Source organism: Apis cerana, linkage group LG6 (assembly GCF_029169275.1).
Source record: "Apis cerana isolate GH-2021 linkage group LG6, AcerK_1.0, whole genome shotgun sequence".
NCBI classification, from domain to species: domain Eukaryota; kingdom Metazoa; phylum Arthropoda; class Insecta; order Hymenoptera; family Apidae; genus Apis; species Apis cerana.
Window position 1 is genome coordinate 4,684,233 of NC_083857.1, and position 20,821 is coordinate 4,705,053.

Sequence of the window (20,821 nt, forward strand, 5' to 3'; positions counted from 1 at the left end):
TTTATATGTACGAATGGAATTTCTCTGATAATCAATTTTCAAAAGAGAAACTCGTGATTGTATTTGTATATCGAGTTGATTAACTTTATCATGTTCACTAGATTAGCGTCAATCATTCGATGAATGTTGCTACCAGTGTCAACCGATAGTGAGTATACCTTGTTGTCTAGAAAATGATCACTGTGGTCCAAGCGAAATTCGTGTCGATGATTATCATTGGCGTCGGTAGTTTTGTTGTTGGTGTTGCACCGGCGTGTTTTGTTTCACGTATACGATATCTTCAACAAAAACTCTTGCTTTCCTGTACTTTGTGTTTTGGCGGTGGCGTTTTATTTGCAACTTCTATTCTACATATGTTACCAGAAATTCGTGAATCTATGATTAATTATGCGGAATTGCTCTTCTCTTGTGGTTTTCTTCTCTTGTATCTTATAGATGAATGTGTTCATTATTTTTGGGGTAGTAATAAACATGTTTTGCAATTACATCAATCACGTTATGAGACTAATGGAATTTGGAACAGTGGAAATGAAGTGTATGTATCTATAATATATAATTTTTTTTTTAATATATGATAAAAGAATTATCTGATATAAAAATATATGATATAAAAAATTAGGAAAAAATTAAAATTAGGAAGAAATATAAAAAGATTGAAAATATTTTATTATAGAGTTTAATTTAATAATATTTAAAATAATAATTGATATTATATAAATATAAATTAACAAATAAAAATACAAGTAATAATAAGACAAATAAAGACAAATAACAAGTTTGTAATAAACAAGATTTCATGAAGTTGAAGATAAGAAAAGAAAACGTATAATTTTGATATACATATATAAGTATATATAAATGATTATATAAAAGTTAAATTGATTTTTTTAATTTTAAAATATTAACATAAATCATTAATCATTAAAATAAATCATGTATCATTAAGATAATATTATAAATTTTAAATTACGAAAATGAATTTCTGAATTGCAGGGATCGATGTCGGAATTATTCGCATCAGGTGAGCTATATCGCGGCTATTGTCAGTGATTGAATTTAATTTCAAATCGTCTTATCAGACAACTCTACCCAGAAACGGAATAAGTAATAGCTGGAATGGCACTAGTTATGGGGCGCTACAATATGCACCAAGTGCACCAAGTAATTATAATGAGGAAACTTTTTTATGTCATGGTAATCATTCAGAACCATGCATAGATTCCAATACTAATCTTATGGGACTTTTATTGGCGCTTACGGTTCATGCTGTTCTTGAGGGATTGGCGATTGGTCTACAGAAGGCTCTGTCTGAGGTATGCAATGATAAATATTTTTAATTAACATAAATAAAGCAGAAATATTTTTTTTATTGCATCTATATTATAAATTAAATTATAATATCTATTATAATATCCATAATTTTCAATATTATTTTTATGAAAAATTTTTTCTCAATTAAAATTCTTATTATTATATTTAATATTAATTGTACTAATATGATTTATAATTTTTATGAATTTTGAATTATGAATTTTCAGGTATTCTTATTAGTTGGAGCAGTCGCTTCTCATAAATTTGTTATCGGATTTTGTTTAGGATTAGAATTAGCTGGTGCTAATAGTACTTTTCTAAGACTTATACTAGCGATATTCGTATTTTCTGTTGGATCCGCGATAGGTATAGGGATTGGAATGTTAACATTCAAAGTAAGTAAGAAATATATTTTAATTTTCATTTAATTTTAATTTATTTTTATTGTATTATTATATTTAATTTAATTTAACTCAAATATTTATTTGAAATATATATTTCAAATAAAAAATTAAATAAAAATCAAAAAAATGATTTGAAATTTAAGTTTAATCGTTTCAATTTTTAAAAAAATTCAAATAAAGATTTGTCAAGAAGATTTTTCAGAACTTAAAGAATTATGCTTTGTTATGTTTACATTATATAATAAAATAATAGAAAATAAAAAGTTAAAAAAATCATAATTTGTATAATTTCTGTAGATGAAAAATGATTGGATAGAAATAGCTGTACCAATTCTACAAGGTTTAGCAGGTGGAACATTGTTGTACGTGACTGTTTGTGAAATCATGCCAAGGGAGAGAGCGAAATGGCACAGAAGTGTGCGACGTTCTGCTGGTGTTTTACAACTTTTTTCCATGATTCTTGGTTTCGTTATTATTTATCTTCTAAATAATTATGTGGGAACATGAATCTGAAAATTCGACTTGAAATCAATTCGATAAAATAAATCGATCAAAAAATGAACTTTAATAATAGACTATCAAGAAGAATATCAAGAACTAAAAGGAAGATAAAAATTACACAAGTATGAATAAATTTAGTCAAGAATATATTTTTATTTTGTGTATATAAGTTATTATATGTACATATCTACATAGAATATTAAATTAGGAAAAGAAAAAAAATATCTATTAAAGAGAGATAGAGAGGCATAGAAGATTGATGTAATTGAGTAAGCAGAAAAGAGCTAAGAATGAGGAAATAATATCTTTTAAAATATTGTATGAAAATGTAAAAATAGAATATTGCGATAGAATCGATAAAATATTTTCTCTTTCATTCTTTGTATGTTTACAATTTGTTGTTTAAATTGATAACTGGAATGATTTTATTGTTATAATATTTAGAATTTTATAGAATAGAAATTTTATTTTGAATAAATTTTCATTCTTTTTATCTTCATATCTAACTTAAAAATATCAAATATTAAAAATATCAAATATAATATATAATATATTCCTATAAAATTTTAAGAACACAAATAAAATGAAATGTAGAAGAAAAAAGAATAAAATATAAAAATTATAAATATCAATATATTGCTGTTTGTAATAAATAATTAATATCAAATAAATATAATTTTATTATGATAATCTTTAATACAAATATGTCATTAATATATCGTTGATATCATTGATAAAAATGTTGTCAATAAAATAAATGGATTAAAATTTCTTAAAATCACTTATTATTAAAAAGATTAAATATCATAATATTTTTAGTTAATTTTGATGATGCGATATATCTTTATAAATTATTATATTAAATTTTTTTTTATATAAATTATTATATTTTTAGTATAATTTAGCTATAATTTTATCATATATTATTATTATTTTTTTATTTTCAATTAGATTATAATTCTATTATAATCTTTGATAAATTTATGAAAACTAAATTTAAAGCAATAAACAATATATATATATATTGCTATTCGAAACAATTATTTCAAACTAAATTCGAATAATTTATTAATAATAATAGTAATTTCATTTTCGTTCGATATTTCGAATCAGCCGATATCCTAGATTTTTTATTATGAATTGAACTCTATCTATATTTTCAAGCATGACATGTATCGATTTCTTCCACGCGAAGAAAAGTTTTTTCGAACAAAAAGTTGGATTACTGTCACGAAAGATAAGCACGATTTCTTGATACTCAATGGTATCAGATCGGATCAAGTTCACTGTCGTTGTGTGCTTCCCACGTTATCGCAAAAACTTGCATTTCGATCCTTTATTAAGAAATTTAAAGTCGATAGTCTTCATGTTTTCTCCACGTGAGACATTTTAAAGTCAGAAAATTCCACCTTCTTTCTTTGATAAATGTTTTTAAAAGAAAAAGTTTTAAATAAATTTTCGTTTATTACATCATTGAAAAAAGTTTTTGTTAAAAATATCAAAAAATAATATAGAAGATTTGATTGTTTTTCTGTAAAATTATTATAATTTTTTAAGATTAAAATCAAGATATTATATTTATAGTATATATTATATATATGCAAAAAATATGAATAAAGATATAAATAAATTATTTCAATAAGAATGAAACAATTAAAATTCTATTTATATATACCTAAATATATATGTATATATGTAATAAATGAAATTATATACTTTTTAATAGAATACTTGTGTATTTTTATTAAATATTTTATTACATATCATATTATATACTTATATAAATATGTATACGTACTTTTGTATTTTTATATTGTATACTGTATATTATTATGTATACTTTTGTATTTTTATATATATTGCAATATATTATATATTTTTTATATATACATTTTTCTTTTTCTTCTCCTTTTTCAAAAAAATTTATTTTTTTCACACAAATTCTTTTATAATATTTTTCAAACAATTAAACATTATCAAATTATTATTATGTTCATTTCTTTCATTTTAGAAATTGTTGATAACTATAATTGTCGATAAGTTAGATAATTTAAAAATTTTTAGAAATCAGCGCCATCTCGCGGATGGACGCTAGAAGCTTCGACTTGTTAATAGAGACACAGAATGTGTGAGGAGGTATTCGTGACGTCATCGTGACGAGAAGGAAAGTAATATTGTGCGAAAAGGACAGAGAATACGTGCCACTAACTTTGGTTATGCGGCTCCTAATATCTCCCACCATTTTAAAGACGCGATATTGAAAATTGTTTATCAACTTTTTATTAAAAATTCTACATATTATATATTTTTTATATATACATTTTTCTTTTTCTTCTCCTTTTTCAAAAAAATTTATTTTTTTCACACAAATTCTTTTATAATATTTTTCAAACAATTACTATTATGTTCATTTCTTTCATCTTAGGAATTGTTGATAACTATAATTGTCGATAAGTTAGATAATTTAAAAATTTTTAGAAATCAGCGCCATCTCGCGGATGGACGCTAGAAGCTTCGACTTGTTAATAGAGACACAGAATGTGTGAGGAGGTATTCGTGACGTCATCGTGACGAGAAGGAAAGTAATATTGTGCGAAAAGGACAGAGAATACGTGCCACTAACTTTGGTTATGCGGCTCCTAATATCTCCCACCATTTTAAAGACGCAATATTGAAAATTAATTATTTATTAGTTTTTTACTAAAAATTTCTACACTTTTAAGCTTGCATCTTGCAATTAAGAGCTCAAACAATTTTCTCATATAAATTTTAACAGGAAATTGCTTTTAATTAATTATTTATTAATGATTATTGAGTTGTACGTGAGTTGATGCAATCTATGCATAATGCGTTTTTCACTAATTCTTTATTATTACAAGATTTATTTTTAAATATTAAAGTATGCATTTCAAACGTTACTTTATTCCTTACTTTCCCGTATAATTTTTATTCAAAATTTTTTTGTTATATATATGAATAAATCAATTGTTTATTACAGATCGAATTATGAATCAAAAATTTGCGACTGCGAGATTTTCTTTAATTTTATTACTAATTTTTTATTGAAAATTTTTGCATTTTTAAGCTTACATCTTGAAGCTGAGATCTTAAACAATTTTCTTATATAAATTTTAACCGGAAATTGTTTTTAATTAATTATTTATTAATGATTATCATAGAAATCTTCGATTTATAATCGAATAATTGATTTATTCTTATAACAATAAAAATTTCTAAATAGAAATTAAATGTAAAAATAAAAGAAAAAATAGCGTTTAAGATGCATATATCCACGTTTAGAAATAAATCTTGTAATAATAAAAAATTAATAAAGAATACATTATGTTGCGATTGCATTAGTCCATATATAACGCAATAATAAAGAATTAAATAATCGTTAATAAATAATTAATTAAAAACAATTTCCGGTTAAAATTTATATAAGAAAATTGTTTAAGATCTCAGCTTCAAGATGTAAGCTTAAAAATGCAAAAATTTTCAATAAAAAATTAGTAATAAAATTAAAGAAAATCTCGCAGTCGCAAATTTTCGATTCATAATTCGATCTGTAATAAACAATTGATTTATTCATATATATAACAAAAAAATTTTGAATAAAAATTATACGGGAAAGTAAGGAATAAAGTAACGTTTGAAATGCATACTTTAATATTTAAAAATAAATCTTGTAATAATAAAGAATTAGTGAAAAACACATTATGTATAGATTACATCAACCCACACATAACTCAATAATCATTAATAAATAATTAATTAAAAGCAATTTCCTGTTAAAATTTATATGAGAAAATTGTTTGAGCTCTTAATTGCAAGATGCAAGCTTAAAAGTGTAGAAATTTTTAGTAAAAAACTAATAAATAATTAATTTTCAATATTGCGTCTTTAAAATGGTGGGAGATATTAGGAGCCGCATAACCAAAGTTAGTGGCACGTATTCTCTGTCCTTTTCGCACAATATTACTTTCCTTCTCGTCACGATGACGTCACGAATACCTCCTCACACATTCTGTGTCTCTATTAACAAGTCGAAGCTTCTAGCGTCCATCCGCGAGATGGCGCTGATTTCTAAAAATTTTAAAATTATCTAACTTATCGACAATATTTTATTAAAAATTTATAGGATTAAATTTTTAGATGAAATGCAGAATAGAAATGATATTTTATAAAATCTTGTGGAAGTATTTTGTAATATTCGAGTTAAAATACATATTTATATTTATAATATATCAATTTTATATCTATACATATACAGAATATTTTGTTTGATATTATTTATTTGATTTATGTGATTATTTTTTTTTCACAGAAGATGTTTCAAATAAAATTTGAATAATTTCATGAAGTACATATTATGATATTATTTTTTATTATTATTTTCGTAGATGATGTGTAAGAATTATATAAAAATCATGTTATTCTTTGTAATAAAGTTTTTTAAAAGATGTGACATTATATTTTTAATGTATAACATTTTAATATATATTTTATACATTTGTATACATTTTATTTTAAATAAAACAGAACTAAACTATTTATTTGAAAAAAATTGATTTAAGATATATTTAATCACATTCAATTATATTCTATTTACAAATAATAATTTTTTGACTTTCATAATCGAATATATTTTTGAAAAAATTTTACTTGTCATTTTATCGGATTATATTTTTCTAATTTTTATTTTAATTTTTGTTCTAATTTATTTTGTGTTAGGTATATAATATGATGAAAAATAATATGCGAAATTTTTTCAGAAATAGAAAATCTTATCCAAATCTTCGATTTTACATAAAAAAAATTATATAATTTTAAAAGAGATTGTATATGAGATTTTTATGAAATTTAATTTCTTAATCTGACTCATTGGCAAAAAGCTATCATTTATCATTTTTTTATCATTTTAATTTTAATCATATAACACAGTTTCGTTTTATTTTACTTGCTCTTTATACATTTTTACACGTTATATTTTTAAAAATCTCAAAAAGAAAAAAAAAATTACAGAAAAATATAAAGAAAAAAAAAAATATGAGATAGAAATATATCATAAAAATAGTATATATATATATATATATATATACTATTTAAAGCACAGAAAAAAAATACTGAAACTTGAAGAATGAATTTCATCCTTTTAATGATATTTTCTACTAAGAAAATAAATTACTCCATTTTTCATAAACTATTGTATTCTGTGTGTACATAATTTCTTTGATCTAACTAAAACTAAGATTTTTGATTTTTTCTGTAACACAGTGCTCGAGTACTTTTGTTATTCACTGTGTATATACGGAGCACTCGTTGTCACTCGATTTATCGTGTAAAATCTTGTTCCTTGTATTTCGTGTCCTAACGTTAATCGAATTGACTGCTAATCTCGCCAAGGAGTCGGCAACAACTTGACGCTAATGAACGCGATGGTAAATGGTTACTGTAACGTAGATTAGGGCACGTTTAGGGAAGGATAGCCGAGTTAATCGGCGATCCCAACTTGCGGTAAGTTAACCTGTACGCCACTAAATATTGAATTATGCGAAATCTCACCAGTACTGGGATGGAAGCAAGTGATTTGCAATTCTATAAGAGAAACTCGATTGTATTTTAGCATTAATGATCAAGTAGTGTGAACAATGTACCTCTAGAATTATTCGAGTATTAGGAGGGAACGAGCAACGTGAATGTTTTTATTAAATGAAACATGTCGAGTTTAACTTACTGCTGTGCTGTTTGTTGGTTCTGTGTTTCGTTGTATTAAATTTAACATTTGTTTATTAAGGTTTTGTTATCCATTGATAGTAATTGAAAGAAATTTTATTGAGAAAAATGAAAAATTAATTACTGAAAAATTTTGAATTCTGTCATTTTCATCATAAATAGATTAGACATACATTATAAATTTTAAATGTTAAACAAATGATATAGAAATTATATGTGAATAATGAATTAATAAAAATTTCGATTTTAAGATTTTTATAATATTTTCAATGTGTAAAATAATATTATTTATTTATTGTACATTATTTGTTGTCATTGTAACTAAACTCTAGTAAGAGAAACGAAAGTTAATACTTTAAAGAATTTTAAATTTTATTATTTTGAATAGATTAGATGTATCACAAATTTCAAGTTTTCAACGAATGAATTAAAAATCATACATAATGAATTAATGTTCTAAAGATTAATATCTTTGAAATCGACATCCCAGATAAATTTATAGAAGTTATTTTGACAATGTACATTTTGAAAACGGATGTACACAATAAAAATCAAATCTATCATAGATAAATCAATAAATTTTTTTATATTAATAGACTCAATATTATATAAGCGAGTTGGAATTGTTCCAGGACCATTTGTTTGAAATTGATAGACTAGAATATGTCATAATTGAAAGCGATAATGAACTGCAAACTGCTTCCTATTCATAGTTATATAGTCTACCATCATCAAGATAGATATGCGTGCTTCCATCTGACCTTACAAATCGTACTATGAAACTGTATTGGATTCCTTTGAAAGCAACTTAAGCAATTTCAGTTCGTAGATTGAATTCCTTGTCGTAGATTGTTATAAATAATTATATTCGTGTGATTTTCTTACGTGATACTTAAAAAAGTATCACAATAATTGTGTGAATGTTTAAAAGTCAATCAATATGAGTTACATTTTCTGAAAATTATTTACTATGTTGTTCAGGGATTTCAAGTTATTATTTAAACTTTCAATTGATTAAATCAATTAAAAAATAACTATTTCAATAATTTAATATTTTCTTAATTGATTCATCGAGTGAAAATTTAAAACAATAAAAAAGATTCTTGAGTTCATTGATTTTCAAAGAATATGATTGATTGATTGGCTTTTGAGTTGTTCATTGTTAAAGAAAATAAATATCTTTTATTTTATATAAATTATTTTTCAATCAATGAATTTATGAAAGATTTTAAATGAAAAAATAATAAGAAATGGTGCTTTGAAGAAAATATTAATTGAAAAATTAGTATTTCAATATTTCAAACGAATCTAATAATATCTCGTTTTTCTTTTTTACGAGAGAATTATAATAAAATTATCATATTTTATCATTTATGATAAAATCATAGCGAAATAACTTTTTAAACGAAATCCTGATTTCATTGCTCGAAACGTTCGATTTTTCTAACAATGCCTCTTTTTATTCGAATCATTAACTCGCACTAATACCCGTACGTAATATGATGTCGCGATAAATATAGCAGATATTGAAGCGTGCATTTCACGAGTCCTTAACTCTTACTTTCTTTCACTGGAAATATTGATCATCCTGTCATCGATTCATTAACGTTAAAAATAACTCTGTGAAAATAAGTATTAAGAATAACGAAGAGGATCATAGCACGCACTCTTTCCCCGTTCGACGATCCGTTATATTTTTCCTGAAAAATTAATCTCACGAAGAAAAAGATCTTTCGAAACGATCTTTTTTAATTACAACTTTAAGACCACTCGAATTTCATTAAATTCGCCTCCATTATCTATTAATCTCTTTGAAATTCTTTAGACGCAAACAACTAATGTATTTTATAAAAGATAATATTATTAAATTGATATTTAAAAAGATAAAAAAAAGAAGATATTGTTGCTCTTTGTTTTGATGGATATGATCCATTAGGAAAATTGCATTTATGATTTCAAAGATATTAACGGGGATTAATATTTGATCGTTCAATACTTTATTTTGAATAGGTGTTTATTTAAAAATTAAATTATCATCTTCAATGATAAAATATTTTTTCTGATTTTATAATATCAAAGTATTTTTAATTGCGTAAATATTATTGCATATTAATATTTCTCTTAAATGATTTGAAGTTGTTAATTAATTTCTAAATTATTTCCAGCTATTCATCATTATTAGTTTAAAATAATAATATCGTAGAATTAATGATAAATAAAATAAAATTAAATGATGTTGGCAAATATAAACCAAACTCCATTGATACTAATCACTTTGACTTTCGAAAAATTCTACATTTTTGTATGAAAACTGTAAAATATCTTTTAAAAAAAAGATAAGTTAAATTAATGAATATATATTATTGATTAATTTATTTGTCAGAAATATTAATATAAAATAAAATAATCTGTTATGCATAATATCATGTCTCATTTCATTATTATTATTTTTTTATACAGTTAATTCCATTATTTTATTATTTAATGATTGAGAAATTCATCGATGCCCGCATTCTTCTTTCAGATTTTGATTCACATATCTCAGAGAAAGATTCTTTCGAAAAGGGACAATCGAAATATGTATGAACAGGGATTGAAAAGCACGAAGCTCATTTTTCTTCTAAGGTTAGATCCTTTCATTAATCCCATAGTCGCGTAACGATCGTTGCACGGCCTTTCATTATTCGCAATATCGGGAAATATTTATGGGCATTCATTGGGGGCGCGAAAGTGATAACCGTCCCTTGAATTTTCTCACGTCTCTCACTTTGGAGAGATATATGACCTATCCTCTTCTTATCTCACTTCTATTTCTATCTATCTCATTTTGTCCCTTTCACATTTCCTCTGATTATCACTTGAATTTCGTTCCATATTCTTCCTCCCTTTTGCCTGTCATTTATTTTATTTATCCATGAGTGAAAATAATTTCTTCGATGTTGGATGAAAAATACGTACTGCATTGTCTGATTGAATACTCATGCACTCTGATGTTCGAATAATTACTAACTAAGAAGTAAAAAGTGATGTAAATGGAAAAATTTTAATTTTAAAGAACTAGAAATAAGAATTTCAAATATTAAAATACATTATTACTCTATATATTTATTCGAAATAAAAATTAAAATTCTAAAATAATAAGTACTTAATTTGGAAATTCGTAATAAAATATGGATCTTATTATTTTCTATGATTATTTCGTTTATAAAAAGGAACATATTAGTATCATTTTTCTAGGGAGCTTGATAGAATCTTGAAAGATTTTCTTCATTGCTTTCTTATCTTAAGTATTATTTATATTAAAAGAATTATAATTCTTTCATTTCTATAATATTTATTTACTTATGTTAAAAATAAATATTTATGAATTATTGTTTGATCGTTTGTTGTTAAAAATAGTTTTATATTTACAATTCATAAATTAAAGAATGGTTCTTAGAACATCATTTTAAATATTTTTAATGTTTTATGCTTACAAATTAAACAAGTCAAGAAGATAAAGATGACGATATTTAATAAATGAAAAACGATTACATTAAACAAAATTCATAAAATAAAGAGGATTATTCTATAAGTCAAATTCATGGCTTTTAATATTTGTTAAGTTACATTGTAGCGATCTTATCGCTACTACGTGACGTTGTTCAAATTTGGAAGTAAATAACGAAGCTTTACGTTCTTCTAGTTGAACTTAGATTTAAATAATCCGAATTTAAACCTGGATTTAATCCGATTTAACGCAAAATATTATATCGAGTATAAGTATATTATGAAACGAAAAATCGATGAATGGAATTTGTTTCACACTTTTTCAAAAAATGGAGATCACTTTTTTCTCTTGAATTTAAAGCTTTTAAATTTTTTTAATTTAAAGTGAAAAAGCGGTTGCAAATGTGTTAACAAACCTACCTACATGTGTTTTCTATTTCACGTAGATATTTTTATGGCTGACATTTACATGTTTATGATACATTATTTTTTTATATAGATCATTCAAAAGCGATATTAATTAAAAAAGTTAAAATTTCAATTTTCGTTATTAAAATTTTATGGAAATAATATGTTCAACTAACGATTAACGTAATAACACGTACCGATATATTATAAATTCGAAAAATTATTTAATCGTTTGTATTCAGAGTACCAACTATACTTTTATTGTTCGTTATAGATTAATTTTGATATAAAAAATATTGAAATGAAAATTTTATTTTGATTTATTTGAAAAATAATGATTCGAATCTAATCGAATATCTGCTGTGTTATACAAAATTGTGTGATAAAATGATTATAACGTACGAGATAAAAATTTTTGATATAATTGATAAAATATTTTCATTTATAACGAAATTATAATCACACCAGTATTTCACAATGATAATAAAAAACTACAAAGATAAATATATTTTTAAGTATAATACGTCATTTCCTATCATTCTTAAACCATTCTCAATTTTCATTCAACGATTCCTCTATCCACTTTGCGCTTTTTCCCCTCGCAATTTTTTTTTCCTCACAATTGGTTTTATTCTCGAGCATTTCTTTTCTCCTCGCCTATATTATCGACCCAGCGTTACTTAATAGGACCCAGTTTCTCGAGCTATTTAGTCCAGGGACACGTTCGACGAACAGGAAATTGGTCAACTCGGACCGAAATAACGGTTCCTTTTGTTGAGTACGTGGATTTGTGTTGTAGAATTTTGTCAATCGAAATAGAACGATGCGATTAAGGACTATCCCACGTTGTACAGCTTCATGAACATGATCAGTTCTGTTATTCTGTAGAAATATTTTAGAATGGCAACGAATCCGGTTTTGCTTTACGTTACGTTTTCAATTAATATTTGAATCTAACTGTTGTGATGTTGAGAGAAGAGAAAGAAAAAAAAAATTGGAATTACAACTTATGCTTTATGATTATATTTTTTATTGGAATTTGAAGACAGGACGCATAAAAAGAAATAATAATAAAGTAACATTCTGAAACACGAATGAAATTTAGAATTATTATAATTATATATAAATTAATATTAGGAAATGTTGGAAAATATTATTTACAAACAAAAAGAAAAGATCAATCTGTTAAATTTATTCAACATTAAAATGATGAAGATATTTTTGATGCAATATTAAGAAAAATTATTATAAATTATTGTTAATCGAAATAAATAATTTAATAGTCAAAACGAATTAAAGCTGAATTGAAGATTAAAAGTTTAATGTAACTTTTATATTGAAAATTAAATATCTTTGACCTTGAAAGGTCTTGGTTAAAAAGCTTGGACTCTCTAAAGCTCGAGATCTACGAAACTCTAATCCTGGTAAGATACGGATCGGGAGGATTTAACTTCAAAGACTCAAGATTATAATATAATAAAAGAAAGAAAAATCTCTTCATTACGTTTACTTATAGAGATTTAAATTATTGAATTTTAAATTAAAACATATTATTGTACACTATATAAAGAGTTTATTTTTTTTAAGTTGTAAATAAGATCGCATAATTTCAGAATAAATGAAAAGATTCATAAATTGGAAAATGATAGAATAAATAAAAATGGATATTTCTCCGATTGAATTGAAATCTGAGACGGATTTTGAAAGAGGATTTAAATATAAAACATATATTATCGACGTAAAAAAAAAAAAGTATAATCCTGATCATGGGATTCTACGTTGAACGTTTTAAAATAAATCACCAAATTTTTTTCAAAAATGAATAATTTATCTTTAAAAATTTTAATAAATATCTCACACGTAAAACATTCATCGAACGTCTATCTGTCCTATTTCGAATAAAATTTCTCTTACAATATCACATTTCCACAATTTTTTAAGCTCGAATATTTACGAATTAAAAGAAACACGAAATTTCTCTTCTAAACATCAATTCCAATTTCTCTTACATTTACATTTTCTCAATTTCCAAGTTTAATAATATTTACCTATTGATATTATTTACCGCCCAATATTTGTCTAACCATAGTACCAAGTCTACCATTCCTTCAAATCAAACGTCAGTAGTAGTCTATTTACGATGTATCGAGTTTTTCAATCGATCGAACGACCACGTCATCGCGTTTCATAACTACAAACGTTCCCTGTGGAGAGAAGATCAGGATCGTCTCTGTGAGCTTCGATCAAGCATCCTCCCGGGCATTTTACTCCGGATAATCGGACAGTTAGTTAGCATGACGGGGCGAGCTTCGACCACGTTTTGTACACGATCTCGAAAATGAAGAGCCGATGAGATTTACCGGGAACGAGCGGTATTTTAATGGAGGAGGGCCTCCTATGCCTTTAAACGACATTACCTCGGATGTCTTTCTTCCACCCTTAGGAATGCCAACGGTAGCGTTCGATCGCCAAGCTTCTCCTAGCTTCCAATAATATCCGCGACACGGAAAGAGCGGAGGCGAGTGAAAGAGGACGAAAACGAGGCGGGTGGAATGGTGGGAAAGAAGGGCGAGAGGCCGAAAGCGTGGTGGTGATAAGAGGAGAGAAGAAACGAGAGGGAGAAACGATTGGAGAGGTATTTAGTAATCGGACTCGAGGAATCTTTAATATGGCGGTGAGTGGAAGGGTGGATGACATAATAATTGATTGCCAAGATTATCTTCTTGTTTTTCTTATTCATTGTTTCGTGCCTATTGCTTGGTGAATTATGAAACTGTGTTTTTTTATAATAATTTAGTATTTTTTGAAATCCGAAAAATTTTCAGTATGGCAGAAGAGCGAATGATAATTGATTGCCAAGATTATCTTATCTTCTTATTCGTTGGTTTGCTGCTTGAATTGTATGATTTTTTGAATCTGATTAATGAATTTAACAAAATAAATATAGTCGATTATTTATTTAACAAATTGATCATTGATATCTTTATAAAAATTGTTAAAAAATTATTCTGATATAAATTATCGTATACTATATTTTAACGCTTATGTGTTTATTTCGACGATCGATCAAAGTTAAATTGATTGACAGGAAAGAAAAAATAATCCAGACATTTTGTTCTCTATTGCACAACAATATTTTTCACAGATTTTTACATACTGTCTTTTGTACCGTATGAATGAATATCTGACCCATTTCTCGTTTTGTAAATATTACCCTGTGTATTTCGTGGATGAATTCAATGGCGAATAAACGCTTTCCAATCCAATAAAAGAGAAGAAGCAAAAGAATAATCGCTAAATATATTTTTTCTCGATTATATGTTGTTTAATAAATTGAAAATCTTAAAATATAACGATCATAATTCTGATTGGCAAACTTTAACTCTAATTTTTTAAAGGATCAAAATTAGATGTTCGATATGATATATTATTGTTTCAATTCATAAAGTTTGAAATTGCATTATATATTATTATTTTAAATATAGTTTTATTTAACACACAATTATTAAAGTTATATTTGATCTTCATTTATAACAACAACTCATGGAAAAATTAATATCCATTTGTCAAGAATAAACAAGATGTGTGTTTTTCTTCTCAAATTGTTGCTCAATATTTAGCAACATTTATTTAATAACGATATTCAATTTAGTTTTTGCATTGTCTTTGAGAGAATTTTGTTCGAGCAAATTCTTATTAACCTCCTTGCAATTCAATTGCAAGCTTTTAATTACTTTTGCCTGTTTAATTCAGTTGACAGTTTATTTAATATAGAAATGCAAATTGTTTAATGTTAGAAACCAAGTATTAAAATAACGACTACCAAGGTGGCAATTAATTAAACTCGACGACATCTCGTGGTTATGCGGAATCGCGTCTTGTATAAATTTCTTATTTATTAAGTAAATGTGTTTACTTACGACATCGAATATTTAAGTCGTACAAAAATCTAATCCAAGTCTAATTTTTTGATTTCTGAAAAGTTAAAAAATAATATAAATAATGATATTAAGAATTTTTAAAAAAATAGAACTGATTAATTTGATTTTGTATATTTATGAAAAATGAACAAAATACAATAAATTACAAAAAGCATAAAATATTTAAAATAAAATATACACTATAATATTTAAAAAGTAAAATAGATTTCTATTTAAATTCCATTTTTATAAATGTGTATTATAAAAATTTTAAAATATCTACGATACATAATAATCATAATCATAAAATATCACAAATCATGCAATTTCTTTCATATATATCTAAATGTATTTATCATAATAAATATAAAATAATAAAATCTTTCAGTGAGATTTGCATTTTCGACACGAATTTACAGTGTATCGTTATCTTAAAAGAGTGTTCGAAATCATAGAAGACAATTCAGTCCTTAATTCGCGTTCATACTCGACAAGAAGACGTGCACAAGTGAGCCATTTTCACTTTTGATGGGTCTTTCTTTTTCTATGATTCTTCTTCTCGTTGGGTCCTTTGGTGTGGTGCAATTAATAATACGGGGTCAAGCTGTGCGCTTTAATGAGATCTCCTGTATACGCGCTTTCGTGAATCCTTCGTCAAGCAGTTGCAATATTTTGGGAACAATAATATGCTTCTTCCTAATCTACCAACTTCATGTGTTTTTTTTTCTTCTGCATACAATCTCAAAAAATTTAGAATCTTCAGCAACTGAAAGAAGATATATGAAAGGAATATTTAATTATACAAAAAATCATTGGAAAATTAAAGTAATATTCAAAAGGTTTTTCTTTTTTTAATTCTTTGATCAATAGCTTTCCTGAAAATTTTTATTTGTTAATTATTTCAATTAAAAATAGTAATTGAGAATTGAATTATTGGTATTTAAAATCAAAGATTAAAAAAAAGAAAAAATTATTAGTATTTAAAGATCATCTATTCATTGAATTTTTTTTAATATCAATATCAGATGCAATGAATTAAAAATAATGTATAAAAAATTTAAATTAGTAAAGTTTAATTTTAAATTTGATTAATTTTTGTCAAATTATCTATTGGAAATTTTTAAAAGAAATATCAGTAAATTTTAATATATGCACATGAGAAGAAAGAAATACTCAATAGATCGACTTTTTGATTGAATAAAGAAGGAATGAATTGGATGACATAGTTCATATTCCGGAATCTGGAACGTTGGAATTAATTCTAGAAGCATTGATTTTCTCTTAATGGGATTTTTTAAATTAAATCATTGTGATTTAATTCATAATATAGTATATGTGAATTTAGAATTTATTTTTCTTTTATATATTTATTTATTATTATTTTACTTAATTACCTAATTCATTAAAAAAATATTGAGTTTTCTTAATAAATTTTAATATTTTTTTGTATTTTATTGAAATTATTTAAATTATTATTAATTATTAATGTAATTTAAATCTTTCTTATTTAAACAAAATATAAATATTAATATTAATATAAATGAAATATCATAATTAAGCAAATAATTATGATAAATATATATATATATATATATATAAATATATATATAAATATATAAATAAAAATATATAAATATATATAATTATGATTATTCCAAAAAGAAAATATTTTCTTATCCTAATATTTATCTTCCTTTATTTAATTCTTTATCCCATTTTTAATATATTGTGCTACTTATATTATGCAATTTTTATAATTGTAATTAATTAGCAGTAATTAAGAAACATTCTTCAAAGACTAATTTATCTTACTAGATACAAAATATTAAATGCAAATTATTAAAATTCCTCGTAGGAAAGAGACTATTCATAAAAAGCGAAACAACCTGATTACCTCTGTAAATTGTGAAACTTCTTACCTCTGAACCATCTTATTAATGCAACGAGAGTTTCATTCGTTCGCATTGTTAAAAAGAAATAAACAGATCCGAAAAAATGCAGAAATTAACGAATGTTATCTCGAAACAATCTCGCCATACAATAATTGATTTATCTTTCAATGGCGCGACAATTTTGCAATTTTACTCGGATAGTATGCAATTCAATACGATCTGCTTTTACCATAATTTTACACGAGGGATGTTATATCGAGAATGAAGAATGATCTCGATATATGGCGACAGTTGAATTATTGAACGGGATGCTATTGCATTCGGCACACTAGTCGAAAGATGGATTGTCGAACGTATATAGGTCCTCTATGGTTACAAGGATTTTGAAAATCTATGACCTAAAATTCTTGCAATTTAGCCTGGTAATTCAGAACGATTCAGAACGAACGATGAGTCGAGTTGTTATTAAAAATAGTAAATATCGATTATATTTCCCGTTATTTGTTATCCTTGATGCTATTTTATTTCCCTTTATCTAAATTTTAATTTTCGTTGCTTCTTTAATTAAAATATTATGTTTTGATCAATGATATTATAATTGATAATTATAATAATTTATAAAATATTGTTTTACTACTACTTTCATTTTATCTTTTCACGTTTTATATGTTGAAATTTTCAACAATATTTCATTGAAATTATTTATATTTATATAAATATTTATTTATTTATTCAAAGAGACAATTTGTACATTTGTATCTCTGGCATAAAATATTAAAAGAAATATAAACTTCTTAAGAATCGAAATGAAGAAAAAAATTGATATCCAATTATATATATATCTATTTTTAATTTAATTGGTTTATTATAAAAAAGAATATAAAATTTTTCCATTAAATTTATTAAAAATATTTTTACATAGAGAAATTTTCGACCATCCAGCAAACCCAGCTAGCTAGATAAGCAGAAAACGTTCAGTAACTCATCAATGTCACTTGCTCAATAAAAACTTTTCAAGACGACGTACTCATATATACCATTTTAGATATACGATTGATCATACCAAAATGCAAATTTAATATAATTTAATGTAAAAAAAGCTGTATTCTTATTATGAATAATTTTATAATATTACAAAATAATTAATTGTATGCAAATCATAAATAATGTAATCGTAAAATTTTGCAAACTTTTTATCCACAGTAATCTTTCTCGTTCACGATCGCCGAAATTCAGTAATCCTTTAATTACGGATTAACTTAACTACGCATCCTTCATAATTCTTATCGAGACAAAAACAGCAAAAAGATAGGTTCGATTAAATTGCAAAAACACCCAGTGTATGCTATCCAATTAGACGAGTGTCGCACGAAAACGAGATACGCAATCCAATTCAGCAAAAGCTTCATTTATCAACCATGAGGGAAGAAAGACAATCACAGGAGGAATGAAGGTATAGGGATATTTTCTTTTTTCCATTTTGTCTTCGATCGTTGACCTTTCATTGATTTTGATTCACTATCTGTTCAAAAGCTAGAATGCTAATTCTTTTGTTTGATCTTGAAAAATGAACCAAATTGATGCGATTATTCTTTATTAATAATTGAATCGCGAATCCTTATCACGTTTAGAGGTGTAGTCTTTCTTATTCTATTGTGTGATCGTTGTGATAAATTGTATCTGGTTAATAAAGTGGAAAAGAAGTGAGACCTTAACCTTCATAATATCGATTAAGAAAAGATAGATATATTTTTATTTATTATATTATAATCTAAATTTTTATTCAGTTTTTATTTATCATCTATTCATTCTTAAACCAGGATATAAAAGAATTTGGATATTAACTATTTTTCTTTTGAATCTTCTGAATTTCAAAAGATTGATATTTATCCTTAAAATATTTGTATTCGAGAAATTTTTGAAAATATAATTTATCTTTTTCAAAATTCCCATATGATTTTATTCTTTATTATTTTATTCTCTATATTATTATCTTCAATAGATAAGTAAAAATATAGTAAATATAGCAAATAAAGCAAGTTTTTCACAAATTTATTACAAAAATCTTAGAAAAACAAGGTTTTCATTCATTTAAAAGCTCTGTCACGAAAACGATTGACTGCCAAAACGAAAAAGAGAATCCTCATGATTTTTCCAAACGTTTCACTGATTGGTGTTCACTGCTTCGACGAGAGTTGATTTTAATTGCATCGACTTGGAATCGAATACTTTTGTATCCGCTTTGAATTCGTTTTTACCCGTTTGCGAATTAAATCCGAAGTGGAAAGGAATAGTAATGAAGATGTAGATTCGAAAAGTCGTCATTTCCCTATTGAAATACGGTAGAAGTCTTCAATTAATTGCTGACTTAATGAAAGGAAGACAAACAAGTAGTCTGGTCAGATTTAGAAAGAAATCTGTATTTGAGAGTCAGAATTTAATTTTTTTTCAAAATTCAATTTATTATACACAGAATTTTATATCTTTTTGGTAATTTTTAATTAATTTCGTAATAAAGATATTATAATCTGGATCTATTGATGAATAAAAAATCAAAATATATATAATTATTTCAATTATAATAAATCTTAGCATATAAATGTCATAATAAATTTCATCCTTATAATTATAATGATCTAAACTAGAAGATTTTAAACTATGAAATATTGTTTAGAAGAAATATGGGATGTTTATTGAAGTGTGTTATTCGATTTAGAATAATTTTTCTGGTTTTCATAGATATGGTATATCAAATTCATTTTCAAGCACATATTTTACACAAATTGTTTTTAGGGTGAAGGAATAGCTTTATCTGACTACCCCATTCTTACCTCGAATGATATAAAGAATGTTCCCTTCAAAAGAACTGAGAAAAGTATTATATGGAGATAGCTTACGTATGGGGATGTAAAAGAAATTCCAAGGTCACCTCTATATTTTTTTAAACGAGCCATTATATTTTTTTATCAACATATTTTAAGCTTCAACAAATAAAATTTAAATTAAAAAATTGAGTTTCTCAATATGTTGCGTTAAAAAAATTCGTAATACTTGTGCAAATATAATTCCACTTTAAATTTTATATAATTGTAAAGATAACATTTCTTCAATTTGAAATATAATTGTTAACTAGATATTTATACATTTAATTCATTATTTA

At 24.9% G+C, this 20,821-nt stretch overlaps 1 protein-coding gene and 1 long non-coding RNA gene across 7 annotated transcripts in view; one reads left to right on the top strand and one right to left on the bottom strand.

The window, feature by feature from the left end:
- Positions 1-87: 87 nt before the first annotated feature.
- LOC107993620 (zinc transporter ZIP3) lies at positions 88-2,438 on the top strand. Its single transcript, XM_017050133.3, has 5 exons — positions 88-535; positions 994-1,021; positions 1,080-1,313; positions 1,539-1,706; positions 2,013-2,438. The coding sequence occupies exons 1-5, from the start codon at positions 174-176 to the stop codon at positions 2,220-2,222; spliced, it is 1,002 nt and encodes a 333-aa protein (XP_016905622.1). The 5' UTR covers positions 88-173; the 3' UTR covers positions 2,223-2,438.
- Positions 2,439-15,885: 13,447 nt separating this feature from the next.
- The window catches only part of LOC107993625 (uncharacterized), a 120,416-nt gene continuing 115,480 nt past the window's right edge, over positions 15,886-20,821 (bottom strand). For all 6 annotated transcript variants that reach the window (XR_009830025.1, XR_009830023.1, XR_001765124.3 and 3 more), the window contains one exon: positions 15,886-16,535. This is a non-coding gene — a long non-coding RNA (uncharacterized LOC107993625). The remainder of the gene's footprint in view (positions 16,536-20,821) is intronic.

Bases quoted from the DNA above. Each gene is read 5' to 3' on its own strand.
- LOC107993620 (XM_017050133.3), top strand. From the start codon at position 174: ATGATCACTGTGGTCCAAGCGAAATTCGTGTCGATGATTATCATTGGC. The intron at 536-993 runs GTATGTATCTAT...TCTGAATTGCAG, and splicing joins TGGAACAGTGGAAATGAAGT to GGATCGATGTCGGAATTATT. The intron at 1,707-2,012 runs GTAAGTAAGAAA...TAATTTCTGTAG, and splicing joins TTGGAATGTTAACATTCAAA to ATGAAAAATGATTGGATAGA.